Source organism: Camelus dromedarius, chromosome 12 (genome assembly GCF_036321535.1).
Source record: "Camelus dromedarius isolate mCamDro1 chromosome 12, mCamDro1.pat, whole genome shotgun sequence".
Lineage (NCBI taxonomy): Eukaryota > Metazoa > Chordata > Mammalia > Artiodactyla > Camelidae > Camelus > Camelus dromedarius.
Window position 1 is genome coordinate 40,133,357 of NC_087447.1, and position 23,816 is coordinate 40,157,172.

Consider the following 23,816-nt stretch of genomic DNA (forward strand, 5'->3'; position numbering starts at 1 on the left):
CAATCTAAACCCAAGGCTGCTCTTGGAAGGCCACGTCAAACCTGCTGTGAAAGCCTCAACTATAAAGCAGGAGGTTCAGGGAACAGCAAAGTGAATGGCAGTGGGGGCCCACAGCTCCCCGACTCCTAGAAGCAGCATCTACCCCCAGAACCAGAGGCCACTTCATTGGGTTCCAGCAAAAGCACAGGCACTAAAAGAGGATGAGGAGGGAAAGGCTGCCAGCAGGCTGGGGAGAAAGACAAGGCCCAGGAGGCACCTGCCCACTTTCTCATTAAGGAGGCCCCAGCACCAACAGCCACTTTGGATTAGTCGCTCCAGATCACATGAAGGCTCTGAGGGACTGTGAGGATGTGGCCAGGGACCTGCTGGGGGGTCCGATCCCACCTCTCAGACAGATGGGACCTCCTCAGACTCAACAAAGCCTGCCCCTTCTCAGTAGCAGTAGCTGCCAAGCCAGTTACCCCTCTCCCCAAAGCCGGCCTCACCTGGGAGAGATTAGAATTCTGCTTCTAAGCACACACTCTGCCATTTTCAGGATTTCACAAATGCCAAGAAACTTGGCTCCTGCTTCTAAAGGAGGTCCAGGTGCACCGGCTAAGGACAATACGCTGTTATTTGCCTGATGTTCCATCCCCTGCTGGGGCCCCCAATACAGGCCCCTGGGACAGGAGCTACAGAACAGCAAGGCCTTCCTGGGTTTACATCAGAATGAAGAGGGGAGGTCAGAACTACCCCCTTGCCCACACTCCCCTCGTGCAGCTGCCTCCATTGACCCAGTGTGTGAACCGGCTCTGCGGTGCTCTCCCAGGAAGGCACCGTGTAATGCCACGTACCCACGCGCAATTACTGCCTCCCCCGAGTGAGCCAAGGTTGAGACTGGACTTTCTGGGGCTTTAAATACAAGTCCCTAACGAGACCTCATTAGCCATTTAGCTAATAAGCACTTTGTGCCGCTGAGCTTCCGTGCAATCCTGACTTAGGGAGCAATCACTGAAGCCAGGAGAGGGCCGTGAGGAGGCGGGGGCCCTGCTGAAACACATGTGTGCCGTTGCAGTCCTGCTCAGTTGCTCTACAAACACGGGGCCTGGCCAGGGGATCCAGGATGAAGACCACGCCTGGTCCTTTCATCATGGGCCCTTACTCATACAAGACTCCTTTCTCCCAGTTGCATCCACATTCCCACCCTGTGACAGCGCCTTTCTTAAAAATTATGAAGTGAAAGCACCCTTAGGGGAAGCAGCATTGGCACTCCCATATGCCCTTCCCAGCCAGATGGAAACCATGCCAGAATCACCAAGGCCAAGAGGTAGACCAGGACTTCCTGAAAGGTTACAAGGAGACCAGGCGATGGATAACTTATCTCAAGAGGTGCCCTTTGAAGCCCACCCCAGAGACTAGTGTGAAGGCAACACTACCGTGGGATCTTGGGTTACCTCCTGTTTTCTGACAGCCGGATGCCTCACGGGCTGTAAGACAGCAAGGCCGTGACCAGCTAGACTCGTGCTAACTCAGTGCTCCTCAAACTATTCGTGGTGAATGACCAGGCTTTGCTTCTTCTTTTTAAATCTCTAATCCACTGCAGCCTGACACTTCCGGATACAATGAAAATGAATTACTAGAAATATGATCAGGCACTTGGATGTGTGGCAATGTCACACTGCTCTACAAGTGTCTAAGGCTTACTCTCTCTTGCTGTGCTCACTAAGTCACAGACCAGTTCCTGCCCACAGCCCACATTTTGAGTAGCCCCGCTCTAATAAACTAGAGAATCAATGGGCCTTGAGCATCCTGAGGAAGAAAAGATACTCCATTCATGGAGAAACCTTCAGAAAACTCGTACTGGTGTAAGAGCCAGAGGTCCTCAACAAGGTGATGGCTGCACTGGAGGGCAAAAGCAGGTAAGCTCCTGGGGAGGGCTGGTCAAGAGGAGCACTTACAATTGGGCTGGGAATAATTTGTCTAAACACCAAGTTGGAGAGTCAGATGATATGGCCAGAAACGAAACCGTCCCAGTCACTAGTTTTTTGAGAACTAATTTTGCCACCCTTTATGCATTTTTTCAATATTCTTGTAATTTTTGAAGAACCAGGGTATTTCTCACTACCTTTGTTCCCTTGAAGTCTAGTTATTTTCAGCTAATTATCTAGAACAAGCTGGAACGGTTGGATACTTCGGGAGGACCATCAGCTAACATGACATCAGATTAACCTCACAGGCATCATTTCCCTTCTGTGAGCCTCAGCTTCCTCATCTATAAAATGGGGAGACTGCCCCCATCCTCACAGGGCTGTGAAGGAGTCATCAAAGGATCTGGGCCAAGCCTCTCATGGTGCTGGGCTCCCAAGAAGCACTTGGCAGATGATTAATGAGTCCAAAGCACCAACATTGCTGCAGCTTCAAATTTCCATGTCCTGGAACTTCTTTTTCCTCTGCTGGGTGGAGTTTACTCAGGGAAAATCATGGCTGCTTGCGTAGCCCCCTCTGCAGTAAGACTTACGTGGCCCACCCAGGTGAGTGCACTGGCTTCTCTCCTGCAAGTCAACCCACTTGCACACATGATGACGTTAACTGTCATCACAAGCACTGTCGCCAGAGGCTGCAGGAGATGACTGGTCCTCCACAAAGAGGCATTCCCGAGACTGCCCTGTCACCCCTAGCTCAGAATATGACAGTCCCTGCCTGCATGCTGGAGATTTTCTCACCCTCCTGTTTGCACTCCCTGATGTCAAGACCTGTCTTACTCATCTGTGCTCCTGGCACAGGGCAGATGCTCTGAAAGGAGGCCCAGGAGCCTGCTTGTTTCCAAACAATCTTAATATCCCCCCTCGGGCCTGGAACTCAGCCAAGATGACCAGCTGCCCAGACTGTCCTTCTCCACAGAGCTGGGCCATCTCTGGCCACCTGGCCTGCAGTGCATATCAGGAAGCTCACACAGGTCAGGCAGGGCTGGGAGCAGAACTTCCAGGGCCTCGGAGCTGAGGGCTCAAGGGAAGGAGAGGTAGGGCCAGAGGAGGTCTCCCAGGCCTACTTGAGCAAAGACATTCCTCACTGAGGAGTCCCTGGATTTGAAACATCAGAGGACAGGCTGGGGGGCCTGAGTTCTCAGCCATAATATGCTCAGGGCAAGGACTGAAAGTGCCTTGTTTAAGGGGTCTGGAAACGACACCCTCAGAGTTGAGATGCAGGCAGGTCTTTGAGGCTCTGACCTTCCAGTGGCCACCCATGTCTGTGCCTACGTCCCCTGGTGCTGGGCACTGAGCTGCACTGAACCCTCATGGCCTTGCAAAGTGGGTCTGATAATCCCCCTTCACTGACGGGGCAGCCGAGGTTCAGGGAGGCTCTAACTCAGGCTGCACTGTTCCTAAGTGGCTGGAATGGAAATGGAAACCTGAGGGTAACTTCTTTGCCTTTAGAAAGAGAGGAATAAATATTCACTTTAGGTAAGTGAGTTTTCTTCTAGAATTCTTCTCCACTGGGGAAAGAGCACATTTGTGGCCTTTGATATATGCTAGGTCTTTGCGTTATTCCAATCACTCTCGGGAGTAGCTGCTGTCACCGCCATCCTATCGGTTAGGAAACCAAGGTGCCGAGAGGTCCACTAACTCGTCCAAGGTCACATAGCAAGTAATGGGTGCTCTGAACCCAAGTGTGACTCCAAGCCCTTATAGTATCCTGCCTCCCCGAGACGCACGGGCGCTCTGCACAGTAAAATCCCCCAGGCTGGGACGCACACAGGACACCTCTAAAGGGCTGCCTAGCTCCATCCCCAGAACAGAGAGAACAATGGGGTTGGAGCCAGCCTTGAGTTCTATCCCTGTAGCAGGTGAAACAGGCAGACTGCCCAGCCAAGACTCACCCAGCTTCTCCCTAATATGCAAATCTCTAGGTAAACCCCGCAAATCCAGTTTTAAAACAAACACCCCAGGGATAGAGAAAGCTCCTTTTGCAATGCACATTGCTCTTCTGACCTAGGAAGACTAAACCACATTCCCCAGCCTAGTGAGGCCTTTCCTCTTGCTCAGCTGTGCAAACACTCGGCTACCATCTTGATCTTGCAAGAGCTCACCAGCCTTGGCAGATGGCTAGGCTAGCAGCCATGCTAGAGGCCAAACTGGCAGTGGCCTCCTGCTTTGAAGAAAGAAGTTAGTTAACTAAGGGTTGATGGGGTTGAGCACTACAGGAGGGCTGATTTGATGGGATGAATGATCAGATTGGGCATGATCCCATAGTCTAAGGTCTTAAAAGATAAGACTCCAGTAAGAATCTGGGTCCTAAATGAGAGGGCCTCAAAATTCCCTGTGACTGTTCAGACCAAAAACCCAGCTCCATCACTCTGAATTTTAAGGTGGAACGTAAATCTGAGAAGGTAGTCAAGTGTAGTGTGAAGGCAGAACCTTGGCTACATCTCTTGGAATTGGTGACCCAAGTTTGCACCCCTGTGAATCCCTGTGAGTAACACAAGTTTGACTGTCTTTATCTATGAGGAGATGATTATTCCTGGAGCCTCAGAATTCAGGTGTTGGGACCTGGGGCAGGAACAGAAACACACTGCCTCCCAGGTGGTTGCCAAGAGCTAAGCCTCTGTTTCCAAGTGCATTTTCCTTCCTCTGGCTCCCCTGAATTGAGGCAAACTTGAGTCACTGGGCAATCAGAGCAGCCCATAATCTGCTGGGAAAAAGCATTAAGGACCCCAGGCTCTCTCCAGGGAAGAGGCTCTCTGAGCTCCACTAGGGCTGAACGAAATTGTCACTAGGGTGTCACCTACATTGAGGGGCAGCCAATTCTCTCCTCATAGGAGCCATCACTCTGCCTGATTCTGCACATGCAAAGCCCAGTGTTAAATCAATAGTGGGGTGGGGTCCAGGAGATGGAGGGAAATTGTGGGTGGGGGCTGGGAGTAGGGGGCAGTGCAGCTTTCCAAGACCTTTCCAAGACTGCTTTAAGCTGGAAATTTACCTCTCCGTACTTAACTGCTTACAATAGCTTCACAGCGAGATCTGGAGGGCTCTGTGGGGATCAGGTCCAGGCTGGGTCCTTTTCACAAATGGAGAAACAAAGGCATAGACAGGGGAAGTCTCCCAGCATGGCCTTTTCTGAGAGCTCCCCAATCATTCCCAGCTGCACAGTGAAAGGCTCATCAGCCTGTAATTAGTAAGTCAGGAGCTATCCAAACAGCCCAATTACACCATCATCTGATGGCCAAGGCTGGCTCGGAAACTGGAATAAAAGAAAACAGGGGATGATTGTTCTACCCCAACCTGGGAGAAACAAAGAACAAAGCTGTAGAGGTGGGGCCCTGGGCTCTGGTACTGGTCACCCCAAGGCCCACCCACCCCATGTGTAGCCCTCCTTGAGCCTGGGCTTGGGGCTCTACACGCTCATGGCCTCTGGGCTGGACCCTTTGACAAGGCCTCCATTCACACGGGGGTTTTGTGGTACAAGAAGAGAACACTGGGCCGAAGTCAGAAGCCCTGGGAATTCGTCTCCTCCGTCCCTTTGTTTTCCTATCTGTGGCTCTGCTCCTGCTCAATTCTTTTTCCCAGTAAGAGCCCTCTTGCCAACCCCATTTAAAATTGCTACCCTAGCCCAGCATGCCAGGTCCCTGCTACCTGCTTTATTTTTCCTATTGGAAAAACTGTCTTCTGATACATTATATAATTTACATCTATACATTATTGTTGATTGTTTACCTCCCCTACTAGGAAGCAAGCCTCATCAGGAAGGTAACTCCTGATTATTACTCTGCTCTCAACTCTGGGAGGGCAGTGACCAAGCCAGGCCTTCACAAGGACAAAAGACAAGCAGAGGCAAGAGAGGGCATGTCCTGGGTGACCCAGAAAGGGACAGGGCCAGAGAGAAGCCAGGTGTGGGCCCAGCTGCCCAGCCAGGAGCACCAGCCACTGCCTGTCTGTGCCCAGATGCCCTTGCCCCTCCCATTGTCCTGTCAAGGGTGCTGATGACATTTTCCACAGCAGGAAGTACTCCCCTCCCAAGCTGGGCACAAATGCTACTCAGGTCTTGGTGATGGTGCTGCCAGTCTCTGCCCATACAGCTCACTATCATGTGAGCCAGGAATCACCCTCCTGTTGATGAGGAAATGGAGACCCAGACAGGTCAGAAGACTGAAGGTCAAATAGCTGACCAATGCTGACCTGGAACAAGATGCCGGGCACCCCAGCCTGGGCTGCTTTCAGTAGAGCTGATGATGGGACATGTTTGTTATTTCTCCACATCCCCTCCCTCTGGCTTCCCAGGGCAGCTCCTTTCTTGGAGACCCTGCCTGCATTCTTCTCCCCCACGGAGGGGAGGTTAGTGTGGGTGGGACTCCCAGGAGGCAGCTCCTAATTTCCCACTCACACAAGAGCAGGTTGCTGGTTTGTGCTTCAGCCTAACAGGGTGGAAACAAAGGAGCTGTAACTCTGACGGACACACTCAGCCCTGCACACAGAGACGAGCACAGGTGGGAGCAGACAGATTGGAGGTGTTCAGAGGAGCAGTCTTCCCAGAAGAGTCCCCAACCTACTCCTGTGAGCAACAGATAAACAACTGGGCTTCACGTCCATTCTTAGGTTCATCTATTCCAGGAGCCAAGCTTCTCCGGAGACTGTCCCCTCCCACCCCAGCCTGGTGGTGTTCTTAGCACATTAGGTAACAAGAAGACAAGTGGAAAACATGAAAAGTGCTCCAGGACCCAAATTTAATCAATGCTTATGGATGTATTTCATTATCTACTCAACCAACATTAGCTCCCCACCAGCTCTCCAACCTCTGCCCTGCTACCTGCATCATCCTTCAGAACTCAGAGCAGATCCTTCCGTGACTCTTTACAAGAGGGTAGAATGAATTCCTTTAACACAAAAAGAGTGGGCTGATTTTCACCCTCATTCTTCACACTCCCACAAATACTTTCATCCCCAAATCAAGTTGCACCAGAATTATCTTTCCATCCACACAAGTTCTGTCTGCCTTCCTTTGCACATTCTCCTTAAAATACCATTCCCTGCACTTTGTTCTAGCAAAATCCACCCCCAACGTAATCTTCAACACTTGGCTCCCATATTACCTCCTCTGTGAATCCTTCCCAGGTTCTCCCTTCTGGGTTTCTAGAATCTTGCCTTTTACCTCTGATAGAATTAACAAATAGTATTGTATTAGATTTACCATACGAAATCAGCATCTTGTTAGGTCAGAACCAGCTAAATATTGGCAATTTCATATGGTAAAATGTGACACATTTCTATGCTGGTGTGCCATTTGCCATCTACACCATAGTCAGAGGACTGTACCTCCCTCCTCTCTGTTTTCTCAGTACCCTGCACAGTGGTTGGCACATGGTGGGGTGCCCAATAAATGCTTGGTGGGTGAGCAATCACTGTTTGATAGGTTTTGTGTGCTGCCTCTTCCACCATGTTTCTTGCTCCCACACAAAACCAACCAAACCCAGGGTTGTTGTCAAGTAGCTTATAAATTTTCATCCCAGGCAAGCCAAAATTCAGGTGATTGTCTGTGTAGGTCAAGCAGAGCAGGAGAACATCTCAGGACATGCAGGGAGTGGGGGAAGCCAATTGTTCAGGACAACTACCTTTCTGGCAGGAGAAACAGAGTCAACAGTCGACGGAGAGGAAGGAGCAGCTGAATCAGGAGATGGAAGGCAGGAGGGAGAAGACGAAGGATGAGTATGAGACAGGCTTTTAGAGAGTAGTTTATTCTGCACAGAACAGAAACAGAAGAAACTCTGATTATCCCCAGGGAAATGCACAGCGATGCTCGCCTCGATGGTGCAGCCCCCAAGCTTACACATCCAAGGAGGGGAATGGACATCCAGGCCCAGGTCTCAGGACAAAAAGCTAGAGCCTCTGTCTTTGGAGCCCAGCAGGACTGTCTGGCTCCTGGTTACACTGCATTCTGCTACAACTATTCTGGCTCCCTCCTCACATCAAAATAGCTGGAGCCAATCCAGCCTGTTACTGCCAACATCGGCCGCAGACACCAGCACTAACACTTGAAGCCAGCTGCAAGCTTAGGCAAGGACAACTCCAGGCTACTTGGACTCCCTAGCAGGAACCTCTGCAGATGCATGGAACCCTAAAAATGAACTAAAGGCAAAGTAGCCTTCCCAGGTCTACGACTCTGCTGAGTACCTCGGGCACAAGTCCGGAGGAGACTGAGTGAGAGCAGCAGAGGAGGTGTGTTCTAGAGACCAGGCTTGCTGCAAGCAAGGGAATACCGTAGACACACAGGCACCATGGGGCCCCATCCTCAACCCTGTCATCTCCTTGCGAGCACACGCTCTTCTTTTCAGCAAGTTTCTAAATAAGTACCTGGCCTGGAGGGGGGCTGTGCTTCCTATTCTAAGGCAAGGCCATTCTCCCTGGCTGGTGCTGCCTTTTGGGAAAGCAGAGGGCAGGTTACTAATGTGGTGGACCTCAGCATTCAGGGTCTCCCTGATCAAGGCCACAGGGAGATTTCTGCATCGTGCCCCAAACATCATGAGCAACTGGTTTGCCTTCACTTCGAAGGTACTGTGATGTGATTCCTGTAACAGACCAGCTTTCCTTCCTTGTGTTGACTCCTGGGAAGCTCAGCCTACTCAGAAGCTGTCTAGGACTTAACAGCACACAGTTTCTGTTCCGTAATGTTTTCCTGAGACCTGAGCCCATTTTTCTGCCTTGGTTTTCCCTTTGTCATGACTTATCTATTTATTTTGAATCTTCTCATTTGGGGTATTTTTAATCCAAATTCTTTGGTGGCTTAAAAAGTAAATTAAGGACCTCAGGCTATAAAGGGAGGAGGAAGGAAGAAATGAAGCTCCAGAGGCTGATTTATGGTCACCTCCCTTATGTCTAGATGTCCAACCCCAGGCTTCCTGGGGGCTCTGAAAGCCCCGTGTTTACCTGTGGGAAATCCCCGTATCCAAACATGGAGGCGAGGTGAGCCGCCTTCTCCTTAATGTTCTTTTTGTGAAATTCCCTGTTGGCCAAGTTCTGAGCCCTCTTCTGCAGTCAGGGTGAGAAAGAAGAAAGAAGAAAAAAGCAATAGTGACAGAGATGTGAGGGCTCCCTCTGGGGGAGAGGCGGGAGGCGGCCAGGTGGGCTTGTCACACCCACTACACCTGGCAGGACAGAAGAGCGGGAGGGAAGGGTCAGAGGAGGAACCCGCCCTGGGCAGGAGGAGGGAGGGGGGAAAGGCAGGCACCCCAGACATGGGTGGAGGCAGAGGCAGGGCAGAGAGCGAGGCTGTCACCTGGAGAATCTTCTCCTCCACTTGCTGCAGCCGCCACAGCACCCCGGAGAGGGCCCGCGCTCCCTGGCAGGTGGGCGGCAGGGTGGCGGCATTTTCTGGCCCCCTCAGCTGCAGGTCAGACTTGGCTCTGGCTCTCCAGGGCCTGCTCGGGCACTCGCCACCAGCAGACACTTGCTTTAGCTCTCGGAGCACATGCCCCGTCACAACCACCGAAGGGAACTGGGGGAGAAGGAAAATCAAGCTTCCTTCCTAGCTGTGGCCCTCCCATGGACCCCCTCCACCGTGAGGAACCATCATGAGGATGAGAGGCAAGGGCACACCAGGTGCCACATTGCGTCAGATTCCAAACTAACCTCAGGGGTTGACTGTCCACCACCTGCATCAGGATCACCTGACATCATCCTTAACAACACCGTCCCGGGCCTCACCCCAGACCCACCAAATCAGAGCCTGTGCTGACCTGGTTCTCAAAGTCTGGGTCCAACCCCCAGATATCCTGGCTTAATTAATCTGGGGCTGAGCACCAGAAATTGATATTTTTGATAAAGCTCTCTAGGTGATTCGTACACAGACATAAAATCACTGCAGTACATCCACATTGACCTCCTTTGACCCCCACACCCCCCGAAGCAACGCAGAATTCCTAATGCTGACCAGCACGTTTGAGTGCTGTGGTCTGTCATAGTGATCCTGTTCGTATTCCAAACCAGAGATGTTAGCTGAAAAAGCCTCAGTCTGTGGCTCAAGGCTCCCACTGGGCAGATCCCCATCTGCTCAGGTACCAGAGGAGATCTTCACCACATTCCAGTCTTACCCCTTCAACGGCTTGCAGCCAGTTGGCCACCTGAGCCCATTCCACTATCACTGCCACTTTTCCATCGATTTAGAAATCAGCCTACTTAAGAGGTCTACAGATAAGCTAAGTGTCCCAGGGGCATCACTGTGGTCTGCTTTATCCCAGGCAAATAAAGCACCAAAAGCATGGTAGCTGGTTAGTCGATGCCCCTGACTGGCATGTATTTTAAGATGCTGCATACTTGGCTAGTCTTATCTATAAGGGTGATGACCTCAAGTTGTGTCTGCCTTCGCAGAGAATCTACAGTCAGCCCTACATGGGGTGCAGAGAGAGCCACAGACCCCACCCTCTGGATCAAAGTCCCCTCTGGCTTCACCAAGACAGCGTCCCCTGGAAGGAGCCCTACCTGCCTTTTCAGAGTTGCTGATGGGCTGGGTGTGGGCTGCTCCGGCTTGGGACAGCGAGAGTTAACAGGAGGGTCAGAGGAAGAGTGCAGGACGGGCTTACCTATCCCTGAGACACGGTGCTCCTGGGAGGAGGAAGGTGAGTCCGAAAAAGCAGCCGCAGGAAATAGGAAGGAAAAGGTGAGTTCAGACTGAGACACTTGGAGGGAGGAGAGGAAGAGAGGCAGGGAGAGAGAGTGCAGATGCTGAGTGAGCCCTGGGCTGAGCTCTGACAAGCTGGGTCCAGCAGGAAACTTGAACCCTGGCTCTCTGTCCATGTGACCAGCAAGTCCTGGAGTCCCCTCCTCTTGGACAATGTGTGAATCCCCAGGAAGCTGGCTTCTGGCTCAGACGTGGGACACCGGGCAGGCATTGCCAGAGCCCATGCCAGGCCAGGGTGGCTAGTCTAAAAGTCCTCCTGGAAATGGGGATGCTTCCTGCCCACTGGATGCCCACAACAGTCCTTTTGATGGAAAAGAGCCCTCATCCACACCTGGGCACTGCAAAGGGCCAAGCCTCCAGAAGGGGCAATGAGAAGACAATTCAGACAATTACAAGTCTATTTTTTATTATTAAAAAAAAAAAGCTGGCTTCCTGGGGAAGGTCAGTTTGTCCAGGAGTGGCACTGTCCACATCAAGACTAAGGAGACATCTGTGATTGCCTCTCAACTGAATTAATCAAGAGTTTGTCCTCCTCCTGAGAAAAACCTAATTCTGTCATGTGACAGATGCTTTTCAAAGAAAAACTGACACTCTTATCCCAGTGTGACAGTGGTGTCCTTGAGGAATTCAGGGGAGCAAATGGAACCATGCAGCACAGACCCCGAGCCAGAATCCGAGAGAAGTCAGCCTGGCCCAGAGCATCCTACCTCCTTCAGCCTCACAAGGACCCTGGTCAGACACAGAAGACCTGCCAGGCTGAACCAAGGGAGCAAGGAGACAGGGGCCCCAGAGGATGCTCAGGAGGCTCTCCATTCCTGTAGGCCCACATGGAACTAAGACCCATGACTCAGTTTCCCCTGGTTTGGATGTGTCCTCTCACCGTGGACTTAGACCCCCCAGGCAGTCAGCATGCCTAAATCTCCCTCCAGCTGCACCATCTCAAAGATGGCTGCAAACCAAGTCACGGCTGCAAAGCAAAACCAAATCAGGGAAGGGATTTCCTTTCCAGCACAGAACAGGCATCAGTGAACTATGGTCCTCGGGCCAAAGCCAGCCTGCTGCCTGTTTTGGTAAATTAAGTTTTATTGGCACACAGCCCTGCACGTTTGTTTACATATTGTCCATGGCTGCTTTCACACTATAACGACAGAGCTGAGTTGCTGCAAGGGAGATCAGATAGCCCCCAAAGCCTAAAATATTTGCTCTCTGGCCCCTTTTAGAAAAGTCTGCTGACTCCGGATCTAGAAGGAGCTTGAGTCTCCCTTTGAGCCAGGCCTGGTTGGCTCACCTGAAATCCACCACCACTAGCCTGACCTTTCTGCTGGCTTCTCAGTGGGTTCTGGTCACCAGGAAGGCGGCACCAGTGAACATTTGACAGGACTCACCTGCCTCAGGAGTGAAGGGTTCCGAGAGTTCTCCTCGAACTTGGCCAGCAGCTGACTTGCCATGGACTTGACTTTGTTCTGATTTCCACCTTCTTTACCGCCCTCTTGATTGGAGCCCAAGCTCTGGCTCAGAAAGGCTGAAGGCTGCAAAGGCCAAATTAGTGCATTGGTTGTTGGATCTGGAACCCAGATATCAGGGAGGGGCCTCGGGGGCTCATGACAGGGACAGTTTCCTAAAAAAGGACACCTTTTGCGGTCTGAGGAAGTGAGGCTGATGCAGCAGGCAAGGCCCAATGGTGACAACGCTCACAGGAGGGATGTGTCTTCTCAAAGAAGGACACAGACAGACTTGGGAGCCAGACAGTTAGTGTTTGAATCCTCTTTCACCTCCCAGCCCAGCGACCTTGGAAATTACTTAACTTCTCTAAAGTTTCCTCATCTGTACAATGGGACCCACTTCCATGTAAGCGATGCAAAAATCAAATGTAGTGATAAAATGATGAGTAAAATAGTTCTCAAACTACATCACGTGGCTGCCAAGGGGTGAAGGAAACAGGAGGGGGTGTCAGGCAAGGCACAGGCTCTGGGCTTCCCCTCTCTCCTCTGCACCCTTCTCCCAACATCAACTAGCCCTGCTCTGGTGTTACTCTCTCTAAAAAAATAAACAAGTTTGAAATAATTTTAAGTTGACAGAAAAGTTACAAAGATAGCAGATAGTTCCTGCATACCTTTGGCCCAGCTGTACCTAATGTTAACATCTGGGATAATCATGGTAATCACGGTACTGTTACTAAAATTGAGAAATTAACACGATATATTAACTGAACTACAGACTTGATTCAGACGGTACCAGTTTCCCACATTTCATGATGATGCATTTCATCGTCATGTCTCCTCAGCCTCCTCTCGTCTCTAACAGTTTCTCCATCTCTCTCTGTCCTTCCTGACCTTGGACTGGTCAGCTATTTCGTATAAAGTCCCTCGATCTGGGTTGGGCTGATGTTCACTCATGATTAGACCAGTTAGGGATTTTGGAGAAGGACCCTTTTCATTGCTTTATTTCGTGATACATGATATCAACATGACTTAGGATGGTACAACGTTGACCATGATCACTTGGTTATGCTGTTTTACAAAATGGAATTCCATGGAGGATTTTCTAAGCTCATCTGTCAAAGATAAAACTTTGAAAATGTTGTGGTAGCTCATAGTGAAAAAGAATGTGAAGATGAATATATGTATACTCATGTATGACTGAAAAATTGTGCTCTACACTGGAAATTGACACATTGTAAACTGACTATAACTCGATTAAAAAAAAACTTTGAAAATTATCAGTGTCCATCAACTGTCTGTTGCCCAGTGCCACAGTTCTGCCCTCATCCACCTCAGAAGTATAAAGGGCACTGTCATGTCAAGAGGACAGCCAGCTTTCCCAGGGAGACAATGAACCTCCCTCGCAGGAACAGATGTTCCCAAAACAAAGATATGTTCACTTAGAAGAAATCCATGGGAAGAGGCAAGCTATAGGCGATTTAAAAAAAAAAAAAAAAAAGATTCCTAGGAGTAGCAGCCCCATGGGAAACCTTGTATGCACAGCCACTGAAGAGCTGGACAAACACAAACCAAAGAGTTAGTCCCCACTTCAAAGTGGGGACGATAGCTCTGCCTAGCAATGCAGACTAGAGTGTGAATAGGGCAAGTGTACTGGGGTGGGCACTGTTTGCACAAGGCCAGAACAGGCCCGGACAGCAGGCCGTGCCGACCAACCAGCCCTTCTCAGACATTCACGTGTACACAAATCACTGGGAGTCTCCTTCAAAAGCAAATTCAGATCCAGTAGGTCTGGAGGGAGCCCTGAGACTCTGCATTTCTAACCAGCTGCCAGGTGATACTGGTGCCCCTGGTTCTTGGCCCGCATTTTGAGTAGCGAGAATTTAGAGAGAATCATTGCTTGCTTAAATCTGACTTTAAGCAAAACGCTGGCCCAGAAAGCAGAGCCATTTCAGAAGGGGCGGATGTGACCAGATTTCTTCCCACACCCTAACTCCTGTGCTGCCAGCAACAGAAACAGCAAACACCCCCTCAAATAAGGCACAGATGAAAGGCGGACTTCCCCCGAGACAAAATGAATCCAAGGGAAGCTTCTTGGGCGGAGGCGGGAGCAAATCACAGGCACTTAAGGCAGAGCCAACACCCTGTAACTGGGGAATGGGACGTCTCTCCAGCCCAGTTCTTCAGCCTCGGCTTCATCTCAACTACCTCTCTGTTCACTGGCTTCTCGCTCACATCAGTGCCAAGAGCAACAGCTCTTCAACCGTATAAGACAGCAGAAGTTTATTCCTAAGTCCTATAAATCAAGCATGAATGTATCCTATAAATTATCCCGCATGCCTCAATGTCATCATTTTGGTATCAGCCAGTAGTAGCAAAAGCTGGTGTCCTACAGTTCACAGACAATATCTCTGCTTGCTTTTGTGGGATGAGAACGGCTCTTTGGAATGAGGTATGTATCTCAGGTTTCTTTAAAGACCTACCTGAGGAAGCAAGAACCAATGCTCTTTTTCTGATCAATTTTTCAGTAGCAGGAGAGAGATTCTGCTACTTGGCTTTGACAAAATAGCTTGTAATTTTCTTCTTTTACCAGAAGATGGCACTTGTGGGTGCTGGGACATTTGCCTTAAAGACTAAAGGTACAGAAAACAAAAAGTAGAAACTTTGGGAGAAAAGTGGGTCTGCTGGTGCCTCTTTTACTACTTTCTATTAATAGTGATTATATTGTGATGAACCTAAGAGCCAGAGATGACGCCTGGCATGTTAGATGTGTCTCCTTCTTTAATCTTTAAAAATCATGCAAAATGTCATACATTTCAAATGTGTCATCTGTGTTTTATAGACATGAGCCACACCCTGGGAGGGAGACAGAGTTGGTAGGCAGTCAGGACCAGACCCACTGTTCTCCTGTCAAGCCAAGCTTGGATCCCGGCAGTTCATGAGAGGAGAGAAAGGAGGGCAGGCTGCCTGCCATGGGCAAGTGGGAGGGCTGTGCCCACTGGCTGTCAGGAAACGGGCCTTTTTGGAAACTGACACTGAGCACACGAACCTCATCCAGGTTGTTGAAGCCTTTCCGCCTCCGCTTGTTCATGTCATTCTCTTCGGTCCGGCTGTCCACCTGTGATGGCCAAGAAAGCATGGTGAGCTCAGGGCCGTCAGGGCTGCGGTGCCAGCACCGGGGATGCAGCCCTGCCCAAAACAGCTGCCAGCCCAGGAAACAGATGGACAGAAATTACCCTGCACCGTGACCAACGCTCAGTTCTGTTCAGGCACAGTGGAGGGAGTCTTCCCCCCAAATCAGGCTGAAACATTCCAGAGCACAGAGACTCCCTGTGACATGGGCAGGGATTGTCTCCCCGTCAATGACCTTGGGCTCGGAGTGGTCACAGCCAGGCCTGCTGATGCTGCCATGTAGAAAGCACCTCCTACAAGGAGGTGGCACTGGCTCACCTTGCAGGCAGGGATTCTCAGGACTCAGAGCAGCTGTCCAGGGATTTGATGGCAAATTATGCCTGCCATTCAGCCACCATCACAGCTACCAGTAAACAATAGTGTGTTAACTTCAAAGCATCAGATATGGCCTGAAAGCTACAGTGACCGTGCAGCCCAGTTTGTGGACAGTTTGATTTATTGCTTTTCCCCAGGCATAATTATGAATAGTGCCCCCTTTCACTCTCAAAAGTACCTGGTTTAGACAATAAGTTGCATGATTACACTACTGATAATCCCTTCCAGTCTACTTCCTGCTTTCCAAATCTGGACATTTAAATCCAGAGAACCCCTCTACCCAAGCTCATTGCATGACCCCTGCAAGGGCCACCCGAGGGCGCACCTGTGATCTGGCTTGTCTCCTCCAGGGAAGGACAGGGACCGCACAAGTTGAATTGATGCTATGGGTTGGGATGGGGGTGGGGGCTAGATTTAGCACCTCCTCTGTACCCTGCTGGGTTAGCTCTTCCTTCACACTGCGGTTATATGCTTTACCACCAGTCTCCAGCTGAGACCGTCTCCAAATGGCCAGCTCGTGAGAACCACGGAACCATCCCTACACACTAGGCATCCCTCCCTGTGGGCCACCTCTATAGCAGGGCCACATTAAATCCCAGCCTGGCCGCCCCTCCCCTCAAACCCCGGTGTACAGCCCGAACAGCCCCACGCACCCTCACCTCGCTCCACCACAGAGGAGTCTATCATCTCCCCGTTGTTCTAAATCAACAATATTATCAGAGTCCCCAGCACAGTCTACTATGTACTCACTTGCTTCCAAAGGCGAGCACCTGCTTCCCCTGTCCTTACACTCCCCATCTCCCTGCCCCCTCCTCCTATTGACCAGCACCCTTTAAAAAAACTTTTCAGACAAGATCAACCACAGTTTAGTCATTAACATCTGTTCAAAAATGTGACCCTTCCCTTGCTCAGGTCACACAAAACAACAAATCAAAGGGCCCTGCCCTCCCTTCAACATTTTCCTCAGCCTCCAATAAATCATTATTCTGTGAATGGAAATAATTTCAACCCCAATGTTTGGGCAAACACCAAGAGAAACAGATGACCTTATTTACAACAATGCTGAGTCTCCAAGCCCAGGCCGTCTGGGCTCCCAGCTCCAAGGCCTGGGAATGCCGTGCTGGCCCAGAGACCGGGCCTGTGAAAGTACAGGATGTCCTCCCCGACAGGAACACTCCATGCACAGTCTTAGGGTTTTCTGTTGTTCATTTTGTTGCCACCTTAAATGAGGACTTGGCTTTTCCCCTTGAAGAACAAGACATTTACTCTTGTTGATTCAACAGCCTTGGGCGTGACTGTTCCAACCATCAGCCTAATGGGGATCCAAACCCAGCATGTCAGCCACAGGCACCCAGAAAGAACTCCTTGGGAGAGGGTACCTGGTAGCAGCACCTAAGAAGACCTCAAAATCATTCAGGGGGAAGAGAGGAAGTGGGTGGGGGCAACCCCAGCTCCTTGGATTCAGCCTGACCCACAGGACAGCAAAATGCCATCTAAATGGAAAGGTTAGCAACACATCCCCCCAAGGTCTCTACTCTTCCTTATGGATTTATCAGGGAAGCACTGATTCTCAACCAAGAGCTAGGTTCCAATAAAAAGCTTGAGAGAACGCAAATCTAGAAATTTATCTAAGTTTTTCTTATCTGCATATCCCTATTTGTGAAATGAAATTGCCTCCATAACCCCCATCTCTTTGGACTCTATTTCACACCATAAAGAACTGGGATACAAGGAGGAAGAAAATACTTGTGCCCAGAGATAGCATGAGAGTAAACAAATAATTCACTTCCTTTTCCTATTAATCTTTCCTGCCCTTTCACCCTTTCTTATCATGATTTGCCAATGATTTGAAAGATTCTATATCCCAAGACATTTACTAAACTACTTGGTGTTCTCCGTTTCAAAAAGAAAATCAAAGACATATATCTACCAACCTCACCATTTATTTGATCAGCACAACTGCCTGACTTAAGGTGACTTTAGCCCCAAACAAACCAACTTCATATTTAGTTAGCTGGTGTGGCCTAACCTGGGAGAGATTCAAAACTGGGTCACAGGAAGAGAGATTGGCCATTGCGGGCAGTGGCCTGAGAGTAGGGTGGCCACCATGATGTTTGGAGAGATGGCCAGTGACAATGGCAAGAGAGCTCTTCCCTTCCTCAGTGGCAGAGCAGCAGGGAACCACGGGATCGAGTCCTGACATGAATTACTTCCCAGCTAAGTGCCCTTAGGAAGATCACCCAACTCTTCTGATTTTAGTTTCCTCACCTCTAAGATACAATACCATCTAAGTAAGTTAATTATAACTATAATAAGTAAGTCATTGTAAGGATGAGCAAAATCACGTATGTGAGACCCTTCTTACACTATGAAGTACTATAGAAGTGTTAGACATTTTAAGTTAGGTTAGTGCTATTCACAGAATCAGAGAATCTGAACAATGCTCTGGCTTTGACATTTATCACCTATAGGACATCACAATATAATCTCCTTAAGTCCAAGTTTCCCCACCTCTGAAACTGAGGTGATAATATGTCCCTCCATCATCCTCAAAAGGTAACAAGAGGAGCAAATGAGTCATCTGTGACACTAATGTATATCCTGTAAAACGTTGGCTGCATCCTGGCTGTAGTACAGAAGCCAGGGGTCAACGCAACTAGCTTTATTCATCTTTTCAGAAAATGAGCATCTCTGTTCAGTCAGTACTCCTAAAGGACGGGGACTATCATTTACGGAGCCCCGTCCATGTGCCAGGGAAGGAGATCAGACCTGAAGCTCACATAAGGTTCAAACATGTGCTGAATCCCCAGCAGACCCAAATGCATATTCGTCAGCCTGGCTTCGAAGTGCACTCCCATTCTGTACATCAGTGCAGAATCCCAGGCGGGTACACAGAGGGCAGGAGAGAGAGTGACCTGCAAACCACGGGTGCCCTGGGTCGGGTCAGGGTGGGCATGCTGCTCAAGGTCTGCACTGGCCCAGCTGGGCAGTGTCAGACCTGGTGCTCCTGACTCCCTCAGCCTTCATATCTCTGAAGTGAGAAGTACTAGAACCCTAGTGGAAACTTTGGCTGCTGGATGGGTGGTTCTGTGAGGACAGGTGGAGACTGGGAGTGAGAGGAACTTGGGAAGTCACAGTAGAAGCTCCCTTGGGCAGGGTCCTCGGCCGTCTTGTTCATTGCTGTGCGCCCAGCACTGAGAAGAGAACTTGCCATAAAATGGGGACTCAGTAAATCCATGCTGAATGAATGGGGGAATGGAAGAGGCATTTTCTTACATAACGGCCATGGGAACTTTGGAAAGTGTTTGTTCAGGAGGGTCAAGGAGAAGAAAGCTGGGAGGGGGACCCTTCAGCTCAGACTAGACTCAGACCCAAGTCATGCTAAGTGAACCCCACTTTCCAGCGACCAGGGCTGGAGGACCTGGGGCAGAACCAGCCTGCTGAGCAGGATAAATCCTGGGGCCACCGATCTGGCTTCAAGGATGGGCTTTCCAGGAACAAATAACAACTTCTGTGTTGTGTTGTCCCTCAAGAAATGGGCTCAGAATGGGGAAAACAAACATCAGGCACCCTGAGTACACATGTAATGTAATGAGTATAGTGACTGAAGTGGCCATAAATCCAGGCATTAACTTCATGTGGTGAGTACAGAAGAGCACAGACAGAGTGTGTGTGTGTGTGTACACGCACCCACATGCACACACAGGAGGACAGAGACCACAATATGCATGTTCAGATGTCATCCGTGTGCATGGTGACAAGGACTCTGGAGTCTCCAGGAACTGCCCCAGGCCACGAGGCTTCTAGATGCTGACCAGGACAGAGGCAGATCTGCAGAAGCAGACCCAGGGCTTTTTAAAGAGGAAAACAGGATCCCCAGGCTCCTCCCCTTCTCCCCAGGCGTGGGCCATCCAGTCTTCAGAGCTAACCCACCCCAGCAGGTTACCACTCACCAGAGGCACAACTCTCTTGGTGTGGGATGGGAAAGTCACTCTTTCTAAAAGCAGACAAATTCCTAGATAGAGAAGAAGTCTTCAATTTGCCCTAAGTTGCTATCTTTCACTGGAATGCGGATGTTATCAGGAAAATCAGATTAGGGAGGAAAGAATTTAACACCAATATCAAAAACCAGAAGGGAAAGAAATTTTTAAGACTGGCCCAGCAGAGAAACAATAAGCCCCCTTCAGATTAAGAAGTCACATTGTGAACAAACATGGGCCACTCAACCCCCAGATCAAGATGCTCCTCTGAAGCTCTTGTAGTGAGGGGGGAGGAAGGGCTGCGGGGAGGGGCAACGTCGAACGCAGATGCACCTATATGCACAGATCCTATGTGCACTCTGGGGTAGAAAATCACTCAAGCACCACCTAGCCTGCGTCTCTAGTCCGTGGGTGCACATGCGCTCAGGCAGTGAGGGTAGGGGGTCTAATTGCACTGACAACTTCCGGGTGGAACCATGGTGAAGGCTCATGTGTGTGCAGTTTTTAGTCTCCTGTGCAGACATCCTCCTGTGTGTCCAGGGGCAAACTGGAGTGGACTCAGTACCCTTTGCTTGTGAAACATGTTAAGACCAAAGAGCATTGCAAATAGATTCCCCAAACCAGGAAAAGATCCAGATACAAGAAGACACACGGCAGAGAGGGGCAGAAGGTACTTTGCATGTGGTCTGATCATTGCACTGGCATTCAGTGGTGCACAGTATGCTGGGGTGTTTTAGAACCAGAGCGGAATGTGACCCACCAATCCACCTAGAGGAAGCATTTGTCAACTTGAGGAGAAAGAGTGGGACAACCAACGCTCATACCAGGCACTCACTTCAATAACCTACCCTCTCTATCCATCTGAGGAGCAGGCCAAATTTTAGACATTAATTAGGTCCATGGTGAGAATCAGACCCGTGGGTTTTAACTCTCCTCAAGGTGGGCACCCTTGGAGGAGACTGGACTGGGGCCCAGGGTGGGGTGGGCAGAGCCCACCGCCCCCATGGCATTTCCTAGCTGAGCCAGGGTGAAGTGGAACAAGGACCTGGCAGCCCTCAAGAGGCCTGGAAGGCCTGGCTGACGGCTGCCTTTTGACCATTCCCACCTCTTGAGCCAGAGCTGGCCAGGCTGTTTGAATTTGGTCACTCTGTAAACAGAGGTGTGGTGAGTGAAAGGTTTAGACATTCCTCTCCAGTTCCCAGTTGTGGGCTAAGTGGTGGGAGAAACCGAGTGAATGGAGAAAAGTAAATGTTTGGCTCAAAGAGCTTCCAGAAAGGCTGTACTGGCTTGCCTGGGATGGAGTAGCCCAAAGTGGGGTCCTAAGTCTTCAGAGGAAAAGCAGCTTGGCTGGGGTGGAGCAAGCCAATGACTGGGCCCCAGAAGATGGCTTTCACTCAGTGTGACCTTTGATGGGTCCCAGTCCCTCCTGCAGAGCCTCTGAGTGGGGCAGCTCAGGGAGCAGCGGGGTGCAGAGCAGTGGGGAGCAGCTCAGCTGTTCAGCTGCTCTGCTCACACCCGAGCAGACCCACACACCTTCCCGCCCCAGCCCCGGCCCACCAACCCATCCTTTCCCACAGACAGGGCGTGACAGAGCACTAAGCACCCGGCTCCTGGGGTTAGCACAACTGCTTCAACTTTCCAGGGAGCGCAACCCTCAGTGGAAAAAATGACCAGTGATCACACAGCCCCAGGAAAGAAAGGAGGTCACACCACCCCAGCCCCACCCTGAGTGGAGAGGCCCGCAGGACAAGGCTTGACTGGCCAGTGGTTAAGAGCCTGTCGGCAACCCAGAGACACAGACACATGCAGAGGCTTGCAGCGCTCTGCCAAATGAGGGGAGGGAAGGCAAGCTCCGGGCAGGTCCCTGCAGCCTAACATCTCTGGGCCTCCACTTTTTACCTGTAAAGGGAGCACATCAAGCAAGGTAACTCATACCTTCCATAGACAGGCCATCATTCATATAAAACTATAATTTCTCACTAGGCCTGGAGTTTCCAAACTGTGTACCAAGGTACCCTGTGGCACCATTGTGAATTCACAGAGGAGCTGTGATATATTTTAAATTTTCTAAGGAAACATGGTCATGTCTGTCACAACACTTTGCAAAACACCCCTACCAAGTTTTGGGGACTTAACTACTTAACAAACAAAACTTTTAAGTATTTTTTTTTTGACCTGGGGGCAGTGTGAAAAAAATTACTAAGACACCAACGGTGCTGTAAGTCAGGAAAGTTTGGGAACATCTTCATTAGGCTCTGAACTCCTCAGAGACAAGGACCCTATATTACTCATCTCTGGGTATTTGCTCTGCTCATCAAAAACAAAGAAAGCATTCAGCCCTAAAGTTGGCATAAGTAGGGCCCAATAAACATTTGTTGAATGAATGAATTTTAAAAAATGAATGGAATAGAATGTGTGAATGTAGCCTAACTGCTCACCCCTGCCACTAAATGGCCATCGTGTTCCTGATCTAAACTGCCTAACAAAGTGCTTAGGAGGCAAAGCTAATCTGATTTACTTTCAGACATACTCACTAGCATGTCCCCCTGGCTCTCCACCATGCCCTCCCCATAACCACGTTTAAGACTTTGAAGCTGGCTACGTGGTATGGGGGAAGCTTGACTGAGTTCTACTCATGTCTTCCATGAGCGCCTGATCTGTGTAATTTATCAGCATGAACAAACAAACCCAGAACACAGCAATTCCCTTCCCCTCACTCCGCCCACGAGCAAGGAGAACTTAAACAAAACACAGGCCGAAACTTACTCGTGGAGTCCTCTTCCTTGGAAATGTGAGGTTGAGATAGTTATGAGAAATGGATGACTTGGACAAGCTGAGGTCAGCATTTTCTCCACAGATTTTGCGCCAAGAATCTGTTAGGAAATAAAAGATGAGATTTGGATCCTGCCACTGCTCCCCCAGGGCTCAAGGGGTGTCACTGAGACAGGGTTCCTGCAAAACAATCCCTTCACCCCCAACTAAGGCTGTAAGTGAACTGTGTAGGGGGCTGACGCCACTCTGTCAGTGACCTTCCAGTGACAAGTGCAGACGTAGACCAGCCCCAGGTGGCACCTGCCACATAGACCCACTTACACACACAGGTCTGAGTGGGTGGGGTCCACCTCTCTTTAGCTTCAAGGTCAAAGGGAGGGCATGGGTCAGCCCCGGAACAGAGGACAACAGTGTGAAGAGCAAGCAGTCACAGGCATGGAGGAGAGATGGTTCAAGAACTGGCAAAGCCTCGTCCCAAAGCAGGTCCTTACCCACAGGTCTCAGCGGGGCGCCCCGGAAGAGCTCATAGAACTTGGAGAGGTACATGACCATGCTGAGCTTGTCGGGCTCCTGGGCCAACGCCATCTCTTTGCCCGTGGTCATTGGGGGGATGCCAAACTCACGCTCGGCCACGTCAAAGGCCAGCTGGTTGTTCTCCACAGCATCATCTTCATTCAAAGAGTCAAAGTTGCTGGGGAATCAAAGCAAGGTGAAGTTCAGGGAGAGGACACAGAGGTGTGAAGAGCTGAGCAAGTTTAGCCATAAAGGAGGACTGCAGCTCATACTGCCAGGGGTTGTGGTGCGGGGAGGGGCAAGGAGCGGTGACCCCAGCCCCTGCTCCAGTCCTTCCCTGACCACCACCAGCCCTCGGGGGCTCGTCCAGAAGATGCTGACCCTGTCCTCATGCAGGGTGGGACCAAATCAGAAAATGATTGGAAAACTTATGAACTACTTTATTTTTAAATAGTTCCCCTATGTTCTTTCCCTTTTAATTGCAAAAGTAACATGGACTTCTTGTAAGTAAAAGAATCAAGTTATAGGTAACATACAAAGCAACGAGCGAGAGCCCCCTCCCCATCTCAAGGCAATCTCACTCCCTGAAGGTACCAACTGATAACCTTTACTAGGTTTCTATTCAGCCTTTTGGACGAATTTGCTCATGGGTATGAGGTTACACTGAAGTTCATTTAAACATAACATAGATGTCGTGTGCTTTCAACATCACAATCTGTTTCCACAAACATAATCCAAACTTCCTAGTGACCCTGCTGTTATTCTCAATTTATAGATGAAGAAGCAAACACAGAGAGGATAAGTGGCTTGCCCAGTGGTACACAGCTAATGGATCTGGGGCTCAAATCTAACTCTTTTAGCTGTAAAATCCTCAAACTGGTCCCCAGAATTAGGTCTTGACCTTAAGTCCTCTCTGAAGGGTAGAGCTCCAGGGGGTGAACGCTCAAATTTTCCAAGTGTG

General features: G+C 50.0%; 1 protein-coding gene across 6 annotated transcripts in view; it reads right to left on the reverse strand.

Annotated features, from left to right (window-relative positions):
- MICAL2 (microtubule associated monooxygenase, calponin and LIM domain containing 2) overlaps nucleotides 1-23,816 on the reverse strand; it is a 213,397-nt gene that overhangs the window by 87,920 nt on the left and 101,661 nt on the right. For 5 of the 6 annotated variants that reach the window (XR_004139260.2, XM_031460007.2, XM_031460010.2 and 2 more), the window contains exons 14-21: nucleotides 22,834-23,033; nucleotides 22,337-22,443; nucleotides 15,133-15,201; nucleotides 12,030-12,173; nucleotides 10,446-10,568; nucleotides 9,244-9,462; nucleotides 8,895-8,996; nucleotides 7,583-7,708 (exon numbers count right to left, since the gene is read on the reverse strand). Coding sequence is in view for 5 of the 6 variants with exons in the window: in XM_031460007.2 (XP_031315867.2) it covers nucleotides 7,583-7,708; nucleotides 8,895-8,996; nucleotides 9,244-9,462; nucleotides 10,446-10,568; nucleotides 12,030-12,173; nucleotides 15,133-15,201; nucleotides 22,337-22,443; nucleotides 22,834-23,033 (1,090 nt within the window). In the remaining variant the exon portion in view is untranslated. The remainder of the gene's footprint in view (nucleotides 1-7,582; nucleotides 7,709-8,894; nucleotides 8,997-9,243; nucleotides 9,463-10,445; nucleotides 10,569-12,029; nucleotides 12,174-15,132; nucleotides 15,202-22,336; nucleotides 22,444-22,833; nucleotides 23,034-23,816) is intronic. The other variant, XM_031460013.2, reaches the window with a different exon arrangement.